Source organism: Atheta coriaria, unplaced genomic scaffold (genome assembly GCF_025399875.1).
Source record: "Atheta coriaria isolate IRGN ID8LTWV9N9 unplaced genomic scaffold, Caltech_Dcor_3.1 hic_scaffold_7_pilon, whole genome shotgun sequence".
Lineage (NCBI taxonomy): Eukaryota > Metazoa > Arthropoda > Insecta > Coleoptera > Staphylinidae > Dalotia > Dalotia coriaria.
The window spans coordinates 11670123-11687483 of record NW_027045449.1 but is presented as its reverse complement, the minus strand read 5'-3'; the positions used below and the strand labels follow the sequence as shown (position 1 = coordinate 11687483).

Genomic DNA, 17361 nt, shown 5'->3' with positions numbered 1-17361 from the left:
GCTAGCCTCATACGGTGCCCTGAATCAAGTCACTTCTACCGCCACCTTCATACGGTGCCCTAAATAGTCATTTCTGACGTTTTTGGCACGAGATTGATTGAGAACGTGTACAAGTACCATCCGTGACTAAAACCCGGGGCTAAAGTACGTTAATCACAGTCTTGGCCGTCCGTTCTTAAGTCTGTTTTCGATTAAACTGATACATATTATATGAAAAATTAATTAATTTTTCATCATATCCCAATAGTGGTTTTTAAATAATTGCATTGATAAAAAATTCAAAGCAAAAAATGTTATTTAGTGCCGCTGTGGCGCGTCGAAATCCACTATTAAGCAAGACGTATATTTATATTCACTTGTTTTTTTTTAATACAAAGTACCACTCTGCATCATAATCACACTTAATATATAGTCTATAGCTACTAATTTCGCCTGTAATGTCCAGTTCATAAGTGTAATCAGTAGATAAGTCCCTGTAATGGTCCACGTTTGCTTAAAAAAACAACATGGACGTAAACACCAGTGATAAGCTCGTAATTCCACTGATTATAATATAAAACAAAAAAGTGATTTAGCTTTACTTCTATAAATAAGATATTTCGCATATTTTGCTCAGTTTACATCTGAATATTCTCTAACATCAATTCAACAATGTGGTTAATACTGATTTTATCCGCTATTGTAGCGGTGTTAATTTATTTACGTGCGAATCGCTTAAATTATTGGAAGCGCCGCCATGTTGAATCACTTCCCAACTCACATTACCTTTTCGGAGATATTAAACAAGTGCTTTTTGGTCGTGAAAATCTCGCTGCCACAATGCAACGTGCATATTCGGTATTCAAACCACAGGGCGTCAAATATTTCGGTTTATATTTTATGAGAACGCCGATTTTTGTCCCGATAGACCCGCAGATGATACGAGACATTATGGTGAAAGACTTCGACTACTTTGTCGATCGTGGCATTCATATTGATTTCGAAAAAGATCAACTTGCTGCTAATTTGTTTAATCTCAGAGGCAATGAATGGAGGACAATGAGACAGAAGCTGACATCTACGTTTACTAGCGGGAAGCTCAAAGGGATGATGGATGCTTTGCATCTGCATGTTGGTCATCTAATAACCAAAGTACAAGATAACCTAAAAATGGGACAGGAAGAAATGGTTTTGAATAATTACTTCGAACAGTAAGTGGTAAAACTTGAATAATTTTTTAATTATTGAGTTATTTATTATTTTTACAGGTTAGGAATTGATATTATCGGCCAGGTTGCATTTGGCTTGGATATTAATACATTAAACGGACAGAATGCAAATTTCTACGCCATGGTGAAACGAATCTTTCATCCCACTTTTTCTAACCTCACAAAATTTCTGCTTTTTGGAGGTGTTTCCAATCCGGGGAATGTTATTGCACTTACAACTTATGATAAAGAAATGACCGGGTTCTTTATGTCGCTCATAAAGGAAACAATCGAACATCGAAAAACACAAAATGGCGCACCACCGAAAGACTTTCTACAACTGCTTTTAGATCTTCACGAAAAGCATGAAATTTCGATTGAGCAAATAGCAGCTCAAACTTTTATTTTCTTCATTGCTGCGTTTGAGACTTCGTCCAAAGCGGCCGATTTTACGATGTATGAGCTCTCTAAAATTTACCACTTCAGCAACAGTTACGAGAAGAAATTAAGACGAATATTAAAAACTTTTCCTACGAAGAAATCATGCAGAATAAATTATTGGATATGATTTTTAAGGAAAGTTTACGAAAACACCCGACGGTTGTGTTTTTGCATCGAGAATGTTCGAAACCATATAAAGTGTCTCCGGATACAACTTTAGAAAAAGGGCAGGTATTGTTAATGCCAATTTATGCTATACATAAGGATGCGGAATATTTTCCCGAACCGGATGTCTTTGATCCGATGAGATTCGATGAAGAAAAAAGTGTTTATAAAAAGGTTGACCCGTTGACTTATTACCCATTTGGAGATGGACCTAGAAATTGTATAGGTAAGTAATGAAATAAATCAATATAGATATTTGTTTGGATAATTTTGGATTAAATAATTTTTAGGAATGCGTTTTGGGATTTTGCAAGTTAAGTTAACAATTGCGAAGTTGGTTAGTCATTTTGAAATCTTGCCAAGCGCAAAACCAAGGAGCCGTTTGTGTTTAATCCAATAACTGATAATTTGTTGCTTACTTATAAAGATCCTGTTTACTTTAACGTTAAGAATCTATAGTTCAATGCTTTATAAAATGGAAATCCACTTCAATCCAACGCTAACGTACGGCAGATGTCGCTCCTTGACACCAAAAACATTTATATCGCGTTACGCCCTTTATGTTCCGAAATGTTTATCATTTAAAGCGATTTTTAAACAAGATGTATTTGAGTCCCTTATATCTTTTAGCAATAAAACAATCTATAATATAAACATAAATCGCAAAATCTGTTGGTCAGCGCATAACTCAACAACGCCTAGACCAATTTGGCCAATTCCTTTTTAAAATGTTCGTTAAAGTCCAAGGTTGGTTTTTACGGCTAGAAAAATTCGAATAATTGCCGGGAAAACCCTAAAGACAGCCCTATATGATAAAAGTTAGCATTGAGATTCAATCAGAGTTATAGTTAAATAGTTGAATCCGAGATGGCGCGCGTTAACAGACCATCATGAAAATTTGTACACATATTCTTAGTGGTCCCCGATAGGTTATAGGCTATTTTTTATTTAATAACAATAATTATTTTTTTAATAAAATGAAGAAATTGTTTAGTCACTAACACCTCTGCATCTGGTTATTTGAGTACTTTAACGCCATCTAGCATTCCAGCAATGAAGCTCACACCTAAGTACTATAGTACCATCACACTGCATTACCGACAGCTACGTCAACATCAAATCCGTACACATATTCTTAGTGGTCCCCGATGGTCCCGGAATGGTTATAGGCTACTTTTTTATTTAATAAAAAAAAATATTTTTTAAAATAAAATAAAGAAATTGTTTAGCCAATAATACCTCTGCATCTGGCTAATTGACTACTTTAACGCCATCTAGCATTCCATCTAAAATTTAAAACTTTATTGCATGTAGTAATTTTTTCACATAGATAATCAGTGAAATATACCTACATTCTTTCTATCAATCCGTTTCAACTATGTATAATGATTTCTAATATTTATTTGATGGATTCAACGCGAGCGAAGCCGCGGGTTAAAGCTAGTTCTTTATATAATTAATTTCTTTAAAATAAAATTGCGAATCTTATTGATAGAATTGACACATACAGTAGAATCCGTTTATTATGACTCCGCTTATATTGACCAACCGGTTATTATGACGTACCTACACTACCAAGTTTGGTTTTCATATAAAATTCTGTATAAAAAGTCGGATATAATGACTTCGCTTACAGTGACATGTCGCTTATTATGACCCATTTTAACAGATTATGTCCGGTTATATTGACCAACATGATTCTTTACACCTCCGGTAATGTTCGTTGATACCCGACGACGTTCGACACGTGGCGAACTTTTTATATTTATTGCTACATTTCTTTTATGATTGTCAAATTACTTTTATGTATTTACTATCGGAAAGACCAAATGCTTAAATAATAAATATAAGCATTCGGGCAGCAGCACCTTGACCACGACTTAATCCGTATTTTCCATTAATCCGAATTTGGCGTGGGTCATTCGACAATCTCAATGCTTTTTAAAAAACAAGAACCGCATTAAGCAATCGTTCAATTCAAATGTTTTGAAACCGAAGAGGCTTCGAAAATCACAAGAAAATTAATTAAATGAAAAAACAAAAGCAGACAAAAATTACAGATTACTTGCAGTAAAAAATACCCTTGAATGTGTTATAATGTGCTGATTACGTGCAATTTTGATTCTGATTTAATATGTATGTATATGTACATATTTACACAAAAAACGGTTTTCATTTCACAAAACGCTTTGTATGACGTCCGCTTATTATGACGTGTTTGTCAATTCCCTTCGATGTCATTATAACCGGACTCTACTGTACTATGTCTAGAACAAGAGAATAAAAACGAATTACATTATTATTAAACACTACCGGGACAAAGTCACAGACAAAAGCTAGTATCTAAATAGTAATCAAAACATTAAGTCATGTTTTATTCAATTGTATATTGCAATAGAGCGTAGATATAATATAATTAAATATTTCATATAAAAATAAAGCTTTCAATGACTGAGTTGATTCGTAATGGCCTTTCCCAATCATAAATCCTGCCATTTAACGGCGGCAGTGACAAACACCATCCCTGCATCGCCCCCCGCGGAAACCTTTGTTTAATCGCAAACAGTTAGCGGCGCAAGCAGCATGATTCAAGGAACCAAACTTTGTGGAGAAGCTCAACAGATCACAAGTAACACGACGCACACGGGACAGAACCAAATTACCTGGAAATAGATCACATACTCGTATTAAAACATTTATTTCAATAACTTCCCATCAATGTACCTTCATGGTCTTGTTCCACTGGAGAAGCAAAACTGCAGGCGAAAAGAGCAAATGCGATTAAAACAATACACAGCTTCATTTTTAATATTCAAAGTGTGCGTTTAGTATAGAGTTGTGTTGTTTACTAAGGTAAGTTATCTGACTGACTGATGAAAGCGCATTCATGTTTTTCGTATTTATAGTATTGCATTAAGTTGATTTATTGTTATGTATTTATGATAGGGTAAAAGTTGTGCTGGGGATTTGGGATTTACAACATGTTTGATGAGAATTTTAGATCTGTTGGATCTGTATTTTACGCTGTGTTCTTCCCAACATAGGTTTAGCCAGAGGATTTGCATAAATTATACCTACAATCAAAATACAACCAATACTGGGCAATAATAGTGTTATTATCTGCATTAATTCTACCAACGATATTGCAATAGAAGCATGTCTTATCCGCAATGTTAATTTTCCGATTTCAAGAATTCAGCGGTCGCAGAGACGCAAAATGTTGTTATTGTTGTTAAATAAATAAAGAAAAAAATAACGATTCAACAGTTAATACTTGCTTTACAAAAATGTCAATGTGACCAAAGTTAAATGACATTTTTTTAATAATAAACGATATTTATTAATTACTAGCTTTTGCCCGCGACGTCGTCCTGGTAGTGTTTAATTAAAATGAAATTCGTTTTTTCTCTCTTGTTCTAGACATAGTATGTGTCAATTCTATCAATAAGATTCGCAATTTTATTTTAAAGAAATTAATTATATAACGAATTGCTAATAATGCACTTCAGCGCGCCATCTCGGATTCAACTATTTAACTATAACTATGATTGAATCTCAATGCCAACTTTTATCCTATAGAAAAGGACTGTATTTAGGGTTTTCCCGGCAATTATTCAAATTTTTCTGGCCGTAAAAACCATCCTTGGACGTTAACAAACATTTTACAAAAAGAATTAGTCAAATTGATCTAGGCGTTGTTGAATTATGCGCTTACCAACACATTTTGCGATTCATTTTTATATTACAGATTCATTAAAACCTTCCCAGATTGTGCACCAAAATCGCAAATAAAATAAAAATTAATTAAAATTTTAGTTTCTCGATGATTGGAAGAGAAAAAAGGCATATTATAATATAAAAAGGTTGCATAAACACGCAAGTCGTATTATTAGTTGTTTAGTTTATTCTGATGTTGCGTCTCCATCTCAAATCGCTCATTTCACGTGCATACAAATCTTTTCGCCTTCATCACGCCAAAGAAACGCATTGGGACGCCGTGCATTTTATAACGAAAACTAATTTAAATCGCCGCATTAAAAAAATTCAATTCTAAACAATCTAGAATGCGAAACATCGCAGAAATAAGAAATGTAAAAAACAACTCATCCGCCACGTGCGGCGCCGCATATCGACGCCCATTCTTTGGAAATGTACATCCCAAATACACAATCGCCGCCTGCGACGCATTACAACTAAGCGTTAATGATAATACAATATGTATGCATATAAATAACATAATTAACTAATTCGATATTTGATTGCATTTAGTTTTGCATTGTTTTCCCATCTCATCTCGCATCACGTCTGTCGGCGCTATTGTAAATCAACTTACAAGTACAATACAATCGAATTAAACATGAAATCAATAAGTAATTTAATTAAACTTATGCGCTACTTACATACTATTATAAAATTCATACGCTATTTAAACTATGTTTAAGGAAAATCACATTTATGGCATTTGTTTGCGGTATTTTATGTATTTTATAGTAGTTTGTTGTTTTATTTTCGGCTTGTCTCGCATCAAACAGACAAATTTACTTCCTCATCAACAGCAAAAAAAAAAACAAAGATGCAAATAAAACATAATTTGAACAATACTTTCATTGTAAACTTACTGTTTTACGCAATCATTTTATCAGTTTTTTGACTATTTTTAGAAATTTCCAACAGTTGTGTTGATGATTCGATTGAGATATAAATAGTAATGAATTTCGGTGTGCGGGCGACTCGATAACGTAAAACTAATTAAACGCTACTAAAAAAAAGAAGAAACCTAAACAAACTCATTTCGCACTTTATCAAACAACCAACAATCACGCGGCGCGTTCACTCTCAGACACATCTTACACTCTCTTCGCCTTAATTATGCTTGTTTCATATTAGCGTTTACGATTATTCTAAAACTCTTAGCAATAACAAATCTTCCATCATTAAAACTCGAAATCTCAATGCTTCAATTTGTCGCCGATGAAAAATTGCGTTATTTCATTTCGCCTGCATGGTAGATAACTACAAATCTATCACCTAACCTAATGAACAGTTTGTATCATAATCTCTTACCTCCTAATCCTCATCTCTTACAAAGTAACTTCATACAGCTTATTTTAGAGTTGTGTTCATTTTTCTTTTTTTCATCTTCCGTGGTTTACAATTACAATTTGCGAAATGATACCGATGAGTGTGTACAAATGTGATGGACATCCAAACGAAATCAAAACGGCATTTCGTCGGTCGGTCGAGAGTTCGAAAATTTAAGGCAAACATTGTTTCACAAGAGACATACAAGCAAATAATTCCGTAATTGTGTGTGTGTTGGTTTTGTACTCGTAGAAGCATGCGTTTCGGATGAAAATCTCATCGTCTCCGCAGTTAGATTCTCGCCTCCTTGGTGTTCCATTAATTATTACATTGAATGCATACAAAAATCTGTCATATAAAATCTGTGCGGTCTTTTTGCTTGTTTGTTTGTCCAATCATAGATAATATGTACAATCGCGGAAACAAAAACCGGATGCTTCAATTCCAATAATTAGACACGTTCACATGTGCTGAATGTAATGTATATATAAGTTATGTACAATCGTCGTAAGGCTCGTGCTGTCGTAGAGTGTTCGCTTTGTTGTCCGGCGGTTCTCGCTGCGCAGGAGGAGGTTGTAGTGAAGATGTTGCTCATCCCTCGACGACAAATGTCCACTACGCTCACGTAATAATCGCAACGCATTCGTAATCGTAATGATTTCGGTTTTGTGTGTATCTTTACGCGTACATTGTTAATTTCGGTTGGTTTTTTTCGATTTTACTGTAAAGACGAGTGTATAATTATGCAAAACTACTATATGCAGACCGATTATTTTGTGTATGTGTGTGTTCTCTTCTTCTTTTTTTGTTATTTTTCGATATAATATATAAACATGCCTACTGCAACCTTACGATAAATCTGTGAACAAGTAATAATGCATTATTATCGATGAAGTTTTGTAATACGCGTGGATTACTTACAACTAGGTACGGAAGAGTAATTTTTCTGAATCTGGTCATAGGTAAACTTGACGAAGGCATCATATTGTTCGGCCAACTTGTTGGTGAGAACATTATCATATTCCTCTCGTATCTCTGACTCTTTTTCCCTGAGCATTCGTTCGCAGATTAGGCCAACCTGCAAATAAATACATTAAAATCAAATTTTTATGTTTCGCAAGTTTTCCGTCAGTCAATACATACAAAAGCAATAAATCTCCAAATATAATTAATATTCACAGCCCGTTATCAAATAATACATCTAAATCAATATATTTTAAGCAAAATTTCATGTAAAATTAAATGAGGAGAGTTAAAAACCGTTAAGCCTCAATGAAAACATAATTTATTATTACTATCAAACGAGTGGCAGTGATAAAAACGCAGATATCGATAGTATGTGATGATGTGACTTCCCGCGCTGGGAAGAAACCGTTACGGCTGGTCTTCCCGGCGTCGCACGCAGAAAAGCGTCGGCGCGTTTAATGTCCCAATAAATTTACATAAGTGCGCCGCATTTTCCTCACCTGCTTAAACGTGAAAACTGGTTTCTCGGACCGCGCCGGCGATTCGGACTGCTCGCCGCCCGAGCCGCTGTCGTTGTCCGAATTCGAGCCGTACTGCAATTGCTTGCGCCTTTGGAATCGTCGTAATTCGGCGCGGATGTTTGCTGCCATCACTTCTACAAATTACAAAAAAAAAAAGATTAAATTTATTTTTCATCAATCAACTCGAATCAATATTAATATTGATTTTATATTGAAAAAAAGAAAGAAAATAAACGCATTAATTATTTGGTTTATTTTTGTTTGGAAATAATGCAATGGTTATAAATAACGTGGTAAAATTTCAGCACGAATGAATATGAATAAAAGTTTGAAATGAAAATAAATTATGCATAGGTGTTTAGCGCACAGCGTGGCGCGCACATATGCAACACAACGCATCCGTCGTCCCAATCAGCTGATGTCAATCACACCACGCAAAAATGTCAACAATGCGCTGTCCGCCACGCTAATTGTTCTCCGCGTGCGCTCGCCCTGTGCCAAATAACCCTGAATTGCACCGCTCGGGGCTTTCACTGGGCATGCACGCGCCCACCCGCTGTCGGTTCGCGTGCCTGGACGCCTCAAGGGGCCGACCCGTCTCAGCCATAATTAATTAACACGCGCTGAAGACATCTTACCTGGCGTGAGCTTCCTGCCGACAACATCGGGAAAGGCCGAGCCCGATGCGCCGCTGGTGCCTGCTGTGGGTGTCCCGACGCGCTCCTTGCTGGGGCTCGGCGTGCCGCAGAACGGGATGCACCGTCGCCGCTTCGCCGGCCGTGCGCCCAACACTGGCTCCCAGTCCAACGAGCGCTTCAACGTTGCGCACGCCATGTTTGTTTCGCACTGCTGTCACACTAACCACACCGCACTGACACTCACGGCTTCGCTACGGGCTGCAAAGTCCACAGATGCGATACACCACTTCACGGAGGGTTTTATCAGTCTGGGGGTTGGATATGTTTGCACCGATCACTCGTCGCTTGCGCTGTATCGCCGCTAATGGAGCACCAATATGGCGTGCGCGTACGGCGATGCGATGCGAGTCATTCGCAGTGTGGAGGCGACGGATCAAGTGTTGGGAGACGGGAGCGCTGCGATCGCATCCCCACCATGTGTCTGTCAAAATAAAAATAATTGCGCATGCGCAGCCTTCAGTCAGCACCAGTATCAATAAGCAAACTAAACTTAATTTAAAACACACAATTTTCCGCGATTTTTAAGTGATTCGTATGCATGAATTTTAAATAAATATAAAATTTACATTTTAAATATGATAACCCAAAATTTTGATTCATTTAATGACATTTTTGAAGTAATTCCGACCTTGAACGAAGGTCCACCGAGTATCATCGTGTTGTAATTCGGTAACGTGTCCGTTCTCCCTCAGTTGGCCGGAGTTGTGCCTCAGTCAAACAGTTATCACTGAATTGCACGCTGCTATGCTTATATGGTTATAACTCGATCAAAATAAATTGCCGTTTCTAAATAAACCATCTAATTAAGCGCAGCTCTATGAGCCGGCTGCGATGGGCGGTCAAAAGTTTCAGTACGACGACAGCGGCGGGACATTCTTCTATTTTCTGCTCTCGTTTCTAGCCCTCATCCTTATTCCGGCCACGTTTTACTACTGGCCACGTAAACGAGTCGAAGGTAAATTAAATTCATTATCATTGCATTCCACGCAGTCAACTCATGACACCGCAATACCCACGTAAGTTGAATTTCCATACTAACTTATTCTAACTTATAGATCCAGAAAAATTACGGAAGCAATGCTGCTGCGAGTTATGCGTACGAAAACGCCGGATAATGCGAAATGCGCAGCCATGGCAAAAGCCGAAGAACTTTGCCATACAATTCACGATCATCCTCGGCTGGGTGGCTTTGGTTTTCATTGCATACAAAGTCAGCCAGTTTGATTATGAGATGGCCAACTTTGATCCGTATGAGATTCTCAAGGTCTCTCCTGGTGCCTCACAATCCGAGATCAAAAAGAGTTATAGGAAATTGTCCTTGATTCTGCATCCTGATAAGGAAACTGGCAATGAGAAGGAATTCATGAAGTTATCCAAAGCTTATCAGGTAAACATTCAACTAGTGCATTCTTTAGGTGCTCTGTTCATTATTTTGGTTAACATTTGATTTCATTTTGGTTTGGTTTAAGTTGTCTTGTTTAATTTGACTTGTAATCATTGATTACAAGTCTTTCCTCATAATTCTAACAGTTACTTATGCTTGGTTATCAGAATTACTTCTCTTTCATTACTTATTTGCCACATCAAAACTTCATTGATCTTCAAATCCTCTTCGCATGGTTTTTCTAAATGATTGGGAATTGTTTCCATTCATGGTGGTGTCCAGGTACCCTATTTACACCTATTTTTTGTTTGCTTTGAGTATTGCTGCAAAAAATATAAATGATATTTATTTATTACTTATTTAAATAGGCATTGACAGATGAAGAAGCCCGAAAAAACTGGGAGAAGTACGGTAATCCAGACGGGCCGGGCGCGATGAGTTTCGGCATTGCGCTGCCATCTTGGATAGTAGAGAAAGAAAATTCCGTGTGGGTGCTAGGTCTCTACGCCTTGGTCTTTATGGTAGCAATGCCCATTGTCGTGGGCACTTGGTGGTATCGCAGTATACGCTTCTCCGGCGATCAGGTCCTCCTCGACACAACGCAAATGTACTATTTCTACTTCCACCGCACACCGAATATGGTCCTCAAGCGGGTGATCATGATTCTCGGCGCGAGTTTAGAATTCGACAAGAAGTACAACTCCGAAATCGTAACCAGACCATCGGACGACGAAGAAGTGCCGGCTCTATTGAAGAAACTCGACAAACTCAATGAGAAAAACAAAGAGCGCCCGCTGTGTTTCGCATACAGTATCAAAGCGCGCGCTTTGATTCACGCGCATTTATCACGCATTCCGTTAAATCCCGAAACTCTCGAGAAAGATAGACAGTACATCGTCTCGAAATGCCCGTACTTGATTCAGGAGCAAGTGAATTGCGTGAATCAATTGATTTTATTGGCGTATGCAAGACGAGTGAAAACCCTGCCGAATATTGAAACCATTGAAAACTGCATGAAGCTAAGTCCGATGATGACACAAGGCATGTGGCTGTACATGTCGCCGTTTTGGCAGCTGCCGTATATAAACGAAGACAATCTGCGAATCTTTATGACGAAGAAGTGGCCCATCAAAAGCCTCCAACAACTCGCACAGATGAAGAGCGAGGACCGACGACAGCTGCTGCGATGTTTCAATGATGATCAATACAACGATATAATGAAATCGCTGGGAAGCATGCCATACATTGACTTCCAAGTGGATGTGAGGGTCATGGACGATGAAAATCCTACAGAAGTCACTGCCGGTGCAATCGTAACCGTTACGGTTACACTAGACCGTAAAGATATGAGCTCTCTTTTCGGTGACGACACTGTTCCGGAAGTTGTATGCGACGAAGATGGCGAACCGCGCAATAATTCTAAAGATGATAAAGATAAAGACAAAGAGGATAAAGATGGTGGTGGTGATGTGGAGAAGCGGCCGGCATGGATGAAACAGAAGAAATCCGCCGGTAAAAAGCCCAAGAAACAAACAAAGAAGCCACGAAAGGCGAAAGTCGAAGATTCGCCTGCGCAAGCGCAAGGACTGCCTGCACAACCTAGCCCAGCCGCTAGCAAAGATGGCGAGGCAACACCCACAGAGAAAAAGAAACAGCCGAAGGAGAAAGAAGCCAAGGATAACGATGAGACGGATGATACCGACGCTTCGGAGGATGAGAACGTGTCGGAGGACGAAAAGAACAATGCGCATCATGAGGACGATGATGACGAGCAGTGGGATCGCATACAGCAGAAATTAAATCGTAGAGATAAGGTGTTGGAGGGCAGATCAAAGCAGTCGCATTCAGTTGTGCACTGTCCGTACTTTCCGGGTGATAAACAAGAGTACTGGTGGACGTATATTTGCGACCGCAAGTCGCGGACGTTACTGACTGCACCATGTCACATTACTAGTTTAGTGGATAGTGAGGAATATCAATTAAAGGTTAGTGAAATTTTTTTCAAATATTTCCACCGCCATTTTTTATATTCAAGGTTATGTTTTATTGTTTTTTGTAGTTTACCGCTCCACGATGGAAAGGTGTGTATACTTTTACGGTATGGCTGCGTTCGGATTCGTACGTTGGTTTCGATCAGCAGAAAGACATCAAACTCGACGTCAAGGAAGCGCCGGCTGAAATCACCGAACATCCGCAGTGGGACTTTGAGAATTCAGAAAACGAAGAGCAGGTCGAAGATGACGGCCACGAGTCTGAGTACGCCACTGATGAGGATCTGCCCGAAGATGACTCTTAGATTTTAAATGCGCATTGTTCTGAACAGCAATGTGTTCACCTGCGGCAGGCCGAGGAATGGTATGGTTAGGTTAGGTTAGCATCAAAGAGCGTTTTCTATGCATGGCCAGAATTAATTTTTACCTAACTTTTAAACTAAATTACTATAAACTCTTTGATGCTAACCAGGCGCGAAGCGTGCGGGAGAGATTTTTATTAAGAAAAGAAAAGTGCTAAAGAACTAGTTAAGATTAAGATGGTGTGGGTTTTATTCAACATTCAACAAGAACTTTTTGATGACTTATATTGTATACAAACACGATGAGATACCGCGTCGATGTGGTAGGATGAACCGTTCAATTTATTAATTTAGCTGAGGTACCAAAGAATTGCATTCTTGTGATTTCTACAACACACTTCTTGTTTCCCTGTTAAATTAAATGTTGTTCTTAATAGTTTTTAAGATCTTCGGGCAATAGTTGCGATAATTTAAGATTCTTTCCTTCTTCCGCATCGACACAATGGTATTCAACCAGTATAAAAACACAGAATGCAACATCAATGCAACTAATGCAAAAAACTGATATATTTATAATAAAATACGGGTGTTTGTGACACTTGATGGTCGTGTACAACTTGTACGTGTTTCCTATAAAAGCGCAAATCACATCATGTCAATGGGGTTTTGTTTTATGCAATTGTATCACACATGCTTGTTGATGTTGTGTTTGTAGAAGTGCTAGACGCGCGGCGAGTAAGCGAAGACGTCGTAATACATAATATCCACCAGCGCTTCGAACCACATCGGATACTCGAATCCCGGATAGCCGAAATTCGACTGCAGCTTGATGTGGTCGAAGCACGTGCCGATTAGGCTGCATAAATTCGAGGCGCGTTTCTCCTTCTCGCGTCGGATGATCCGACGCTGGCGGGTGTCCATCACAATGGAGATGGTGCGCTGGTACGGATTGAGATCTTCGACGTAGAAGAGTGCCTTCGGCTCAACGACGTCCGGATCGATAAAGATGCGCTGACCGGTGAAGATGTTCAGGTAGGGAGTTTCGGAGGAAACGATCTCTTTGTAGCCGCGGTTCTTGTAAGTTTTGTGCCTCATTTTAAAAAGCTGTGGTTTTAATAACTTGTATTTTGAATTCGTGGCGGGGATCCTACGATAGGGCGAAATTTTGAGAGGGTAAAAATTGTAAAATGAGTGCTCGACTATTGCTGCGACGAGGGGGATTAGTTTTTTGACGTTGCAATCAAAATATCAATGATTGACAGCCTACTTGAATCACTTTCTTTCGACTGCAGGGAATTTTTAATACAATTAGAGGGAATATAATGAGTTCTGCGTTTATTTCGATATAAGACTACACATATTCACCACTATTTCAAACTCACTTACCTTTCTTCCACTTCTGAATACTTAACACATGCCATTTTAAGTCACACTTTTATATATCGCATTAAACGCATATAACAAAACACTTGAATCAGTTTATAACAGTGTTGTGAATGTTTGTCTCTTCCTTCTGTTTGCTTTAAGGCTCAAAGTTCAACAGGTAATCCTTCAACTGATTCGGCAAGTTGAGCTTGTTGATGTGCACGCCCGGCTTGCGCCCGATGCAGTTGTGTATCCTCACCCGACACATCTGCTTCAAACTGCGCGGCTTCCTATACAAATCACGAATGATATACGTCATCGGTTCGGTCATCCTGCCGGGCACAATGCTCAGCAGTTGCGTGTACAGCACGTGCAGACACTCAAAGAGCGGCTTGTGTTCCATTACCATGTAAAACAAGTGAATTATCTTAGCGAACGACAGATGCGGATCCATGACGATGTTCTCCTTGCGCGACACCAGCATTATGTAATAATAGAGTATATAATTCTTGCTTTTCCAGAAGATGTGCGGTTGTGGCACTGTGGGTTGCTTGCTGATTGTGTCCGAGATGTTTAACCTCAAATCAGGATTGGCACCATATTGGATCAGAGTTAAGGTTAGGTCGTAGACGTAGTGAATGTCTCGACAGTCGCGCACATTCTGAATCATATCCATGCAGGACTGTAGAATGTGTTGTTTGGTGCTGGAGGCGCGCACGTTCGGGTCCAATCCGTGCGTGAGTAATAGAATAAGTAGATTCTTGATGAATTCGAAGTTGGTGCGTTTCTGTTGGTCGCAGTTGAGCGTGATGTTCTCCGAGACGGTAAAGACCAGCACGTGCAAAGGGGTGAGATTCGAGCGATAGCTGCAGTTCGGGTTGGCGCGATGTTTCAGTAGAATACGGATACAGTTCAAGTAACACACTTTCATACTGTGTGTGAAGTGATGCAAAGGATCCTTATTGATCAGTGGCACCAAACAGATCATAATTGGGGCTGAACCATCCCTGCCTACTAGATTCGGCAAGCCGTCCTCTTTCAGCAACATGTTCAGCAGTTCATAACAAATCTCCCAGTCTCTGACATGTCGCAACACGCACGCCAACGCCGAGTTCCCCGGTTGATTGATGGATTGCTTCGCCCCCGATTGCAGCATGTATCTAACCAGATGTAGGATGTCCCACTTGTTCCATTTATCGTAACCATACCGCGCTTCCTCGAGCGCATATCGCACTATCAGCGCATGCAGCGGTGTATTTCCTAGCGTATCCGGTATGTTCAGCAATTCTTTACATCCGTTATCCAATAGTAGTCTTATTGTAGAAATGGTGTCCTCGGCGGATTTGTGCGCAACCAAAAACACAACGTGCAAGAGCGTCATCTGTTGTGTACTGGTGCGGACTGTTGTGTCAGCTCCGGCGTTGATCAGCAGTTCCAAAAATTTATGATCGTTGCACACCGCGTAGTGAATGGGGTAGTACTCGTCCTTGAGGATGTGGATCTCTTCAGAACGTTCGGTTACTAGAAACTGGGTGCATTTCCATGCGCCGCGTTCACACGCTGCGTGCAGGAGAGGTTTCCTCGAACGGAATACCACATTCTAGGAACGAAATAAAAAATCGTATAAAAATAGGTTAGGTATGTAAATGCGTATTGTTACCCAGAAATCTTCGCATTTCTGTGCGAGCATCGTGAGTATATTCACTTGATCACCGTCCAATGCATAGTACATTGCTGATTGCAGTTTATTCGAGGGCATTCGTTCACGATCACGTTCGTTCGCCAGTGTGCAGGGTTCCTCTTGTTGGACAGGTGCTGCCATCATACGACGAAATAAATTTATAGGTTATTATTCGTCGAAGACAAAAACTTACTATATTTTCCTCGCTCTTCACAGTTGCTGCTATGAGGACTTGGCCAACACATTCTCGCCTCGACGTCCACCTTTGCGCCGTGTTTCAACAGCAAGTCCACGCATTCATCGTGCCTGCAGTTTGAAAACATGTAATCGTATTATGTACACCACTCGTGAAGAAAACCTAAAAGCGTTTAACTCACCCTTTGAGGCAGGCGATGTGCAGGGGTAAACTGCATGGGCATCGATTCACGTCGGAGGTATGTCTGAGTAATAACCATCTTACTAAGTCGACATTATTAGCCCCAACGCATTTTTGCAGCAAATTATAGCCCAATTCATCGTGAATCGCAAGGATGTTTTCATTCTATAGTTGAAAATACCACGTTAGAGGTTATTAATTGAGGTTATGGTTATTTACCTTGGGTATTTGTTGAAGTAAGCCTTCTAGACGTTGCACGCTGACTTTAGGGTTTGCCCGCAGGGCGTCGAAAACAGTTTGGACTTTTTGTTTGGTCGCTTCGGATACTTTATGCCCATGGCTGGTTGATAGCAATGCGCTGGTGCCCGATTGAAAGGCCTGGCTCACTGAGCCACCCATGTTTTTTTATTTATTTAAACTATTAATTTGATATTTTTTTTAGATGATACCAACGTGTGACGTCACGTCAACGCGATTATGCTCATGATGTCATTGTTTATATCGCGCACAAGTTTTCATTTACGTCGGAATGCACAACTACTACGCAAATCTGTAATCGCGTGTAGCGTATCACAGCTTGCACCTGTAGCAAACATGCATAAAAAAACTTTTTTGTTCGTTTGCCTTTTGTTGGTCGCGAAGTGTTAGTTGCACGCCGAGCGTCGCCGTTTTTAAGTTGAAGCAGGCCAGCACGCGCTGCTAATTGGTGATCGTCGCTATTTGCGTCAATGGTGACTCGGTTCCTGCAATCGTCGACACACAATGCGCGACCGCAAAGCCCGCAACATCCAGCGACAACAAAACGCGATGCGATGAGTGGCCGCCTCGGTCCCCGCTCGGTCCGCTCTCTGCGCTCAGGCTCGATCTCTACTAGTCCCGCTGGCCTATTGGAAGCCACAGACAGTTCCTGCTGGCGCACGCTCCCGTTCGTCTGGCGAGCGACTGATCATCGCGCAGGAAAAGCGAACAGATGTTTCCGATGACAGTTCTCGCATGTGCGCACTGTCGAAACGCAGGAAACTGCTCGAAGTTCCTGCAACCACATAGTATCATCACAACTATCTACGCACTTTAAATAAAAATAAAACTAAACAATCAGGTTAATTGTAGTGGTGTGACGCTTTTCACAACTTTCCGCTATTTTACGTCAACCACATTCAGTATTGTGTTGATATTGGAAGTATTTTTATCGTTACAGTTGC

General features: G+C 39.8%; 3 protein-coding genes and 1 pseudogene across 3 annotated transcripts; 2 read left to right on the top strand and 2 right to left on the bottom strand.

Moving 5' to 3' along the window:
• Window positions 1–594: 594 nt before the first annotated feature.
• Window positions 595–2453, top strand: LOC135795429 (probable cytochrome P450 6a14; annotated as a pseudogene).
• Window positions 2454–5677: 3224 nt separating this feature from the next.
• Window positions 5678–9470, bottom strand: akirin. Its single transcript, XM_065307113.1, has 4 exons — window positions 9001–9470; window positions 8342–8496; window positions 7797–7953; window positions 5678–7734 (listed from the first exon to the last, which is right to left on the bottom strand). Exons 1-4 carry the CDS (start codon window positions 9194–9196, stop codon window positions 7724–7726), a joined length of 519 nt encoding a protein of 172 aa, XP_065163185.1. The 5' UTR covers window positions 9197–9470; the 3' UTR covers window positions 5678–7723.
• Window positions 9471–9714: 244 nt separating this feature from the next.
• Window positions 9715–13396, top strand: Sec63 (translocation protein Sec63). The gene is made up of 4 exons (XM_065307109.1): window positions 9715–10015; window positions 10116–10447; window positions 10813–12429; window positions 12504–13396. The coding sequence occupies exons 1-4, from the start codon at window positions 9892–9894 to the stop codon at window positions 12738–12740; spliced, it is 2310 nt and encodes a 769-aa protein (XP_065163181.1). The 5' UTR covers window positions 9715–9891; the 3' UTR covers window positions 12741–13396.
• Window positions 13397–14057: 661 nt separating this feature from the next.
• Window positions 14058–17138, bottom strand: LOC135795426 (ankyrin-1). The gene is made up of 5 exons (XM_065307110.1): window positions 16379–17138; window positions 16161–16324; window positions 15977–16089; window positions 15763–15917; window positions 14058–15702 (listed from the first exon to the last, which is right to left on the bottom strand). Exons 1-5 carry the CDS (start codon window positions 16556–16558, stop codon window positions 14260–14262), a joined length of 2055 nt encoding a protein of 684 aa, XP_065163182.1. The 5' UTR covers window positions 16559–17138; the 3' UTR covers window positions 14058–14259.
• Window positions 17139–17361: the final 223 nt, after the last annotated feature.

Excerpts from the sequence above, each read along its gene's own strand:
- akirin (XM_065307113.1), bottom strand. The coding sequence starts at position 9,196 with ATGGCGTGCGCAACGTTGAAGCGCTCGTTGGACTGGGAGCCAGTGTTG. Across the intron at positions 8,497-9,000 it reads CGGCAGGAAGCTCACGCCAG|AAGTGATGGCAGCAAACATC; the intron begins GTAAGATGTCTT and ends TGTAATTTGTAG. Across the intron at positions 7,954-8,341 it reads CAGTTTTCACGTTTAAGCAG|GTTGGCCTAATCTGCGAACG; the intron begins GTGAGGAAAATG and ends ATTTATTTGCAG.
- Sec63 (XM_065307109.1), top strand. The coding sequence starts at position 9,892 with ATGGGCGGTCAAAAGTTTCAGTACGACGACAGCGGCGGGACATTCTTC. Across the intron at positions 10,448-10,812 it reads AGTTATCCAAAGCTTATCAG|GCATTGACAGATGAAGAAGC; the intron begins GTAAACATTCAA and ends TTATTTAAATAG. Across the intron at positions 12,430-12,503 it reads GTGAGGAATATCAATTAAAG|TTTACCGCTCCACGATGGAA; the intron begins GTTAGTGAAATT and ends TGTTTTTTGTAG.
- LOC135795426 (XM_065307110.1), bottom strand. The coding sequence starts at position 16,558 with ATGGGTGGCTCAGTGAGCCAGGCCTTTCAATCGGGCACCAGCGCATTG. Across the intron at positions 16,325-16,378 it reads TACTTCAACAAATACCCAAG|AATGAAAACATCCTTGCGAT; the intron begins GTAAATAACCAT and ends TTTCAACTATAG. Across the intron at positions 16,090-16,160 it reads CACATCGCCTGCCTCAAAGG|GCACGATGAATGCGTGGACT; the intron begins GTGAGTTAAACG and ends TTCAAACTGCAG.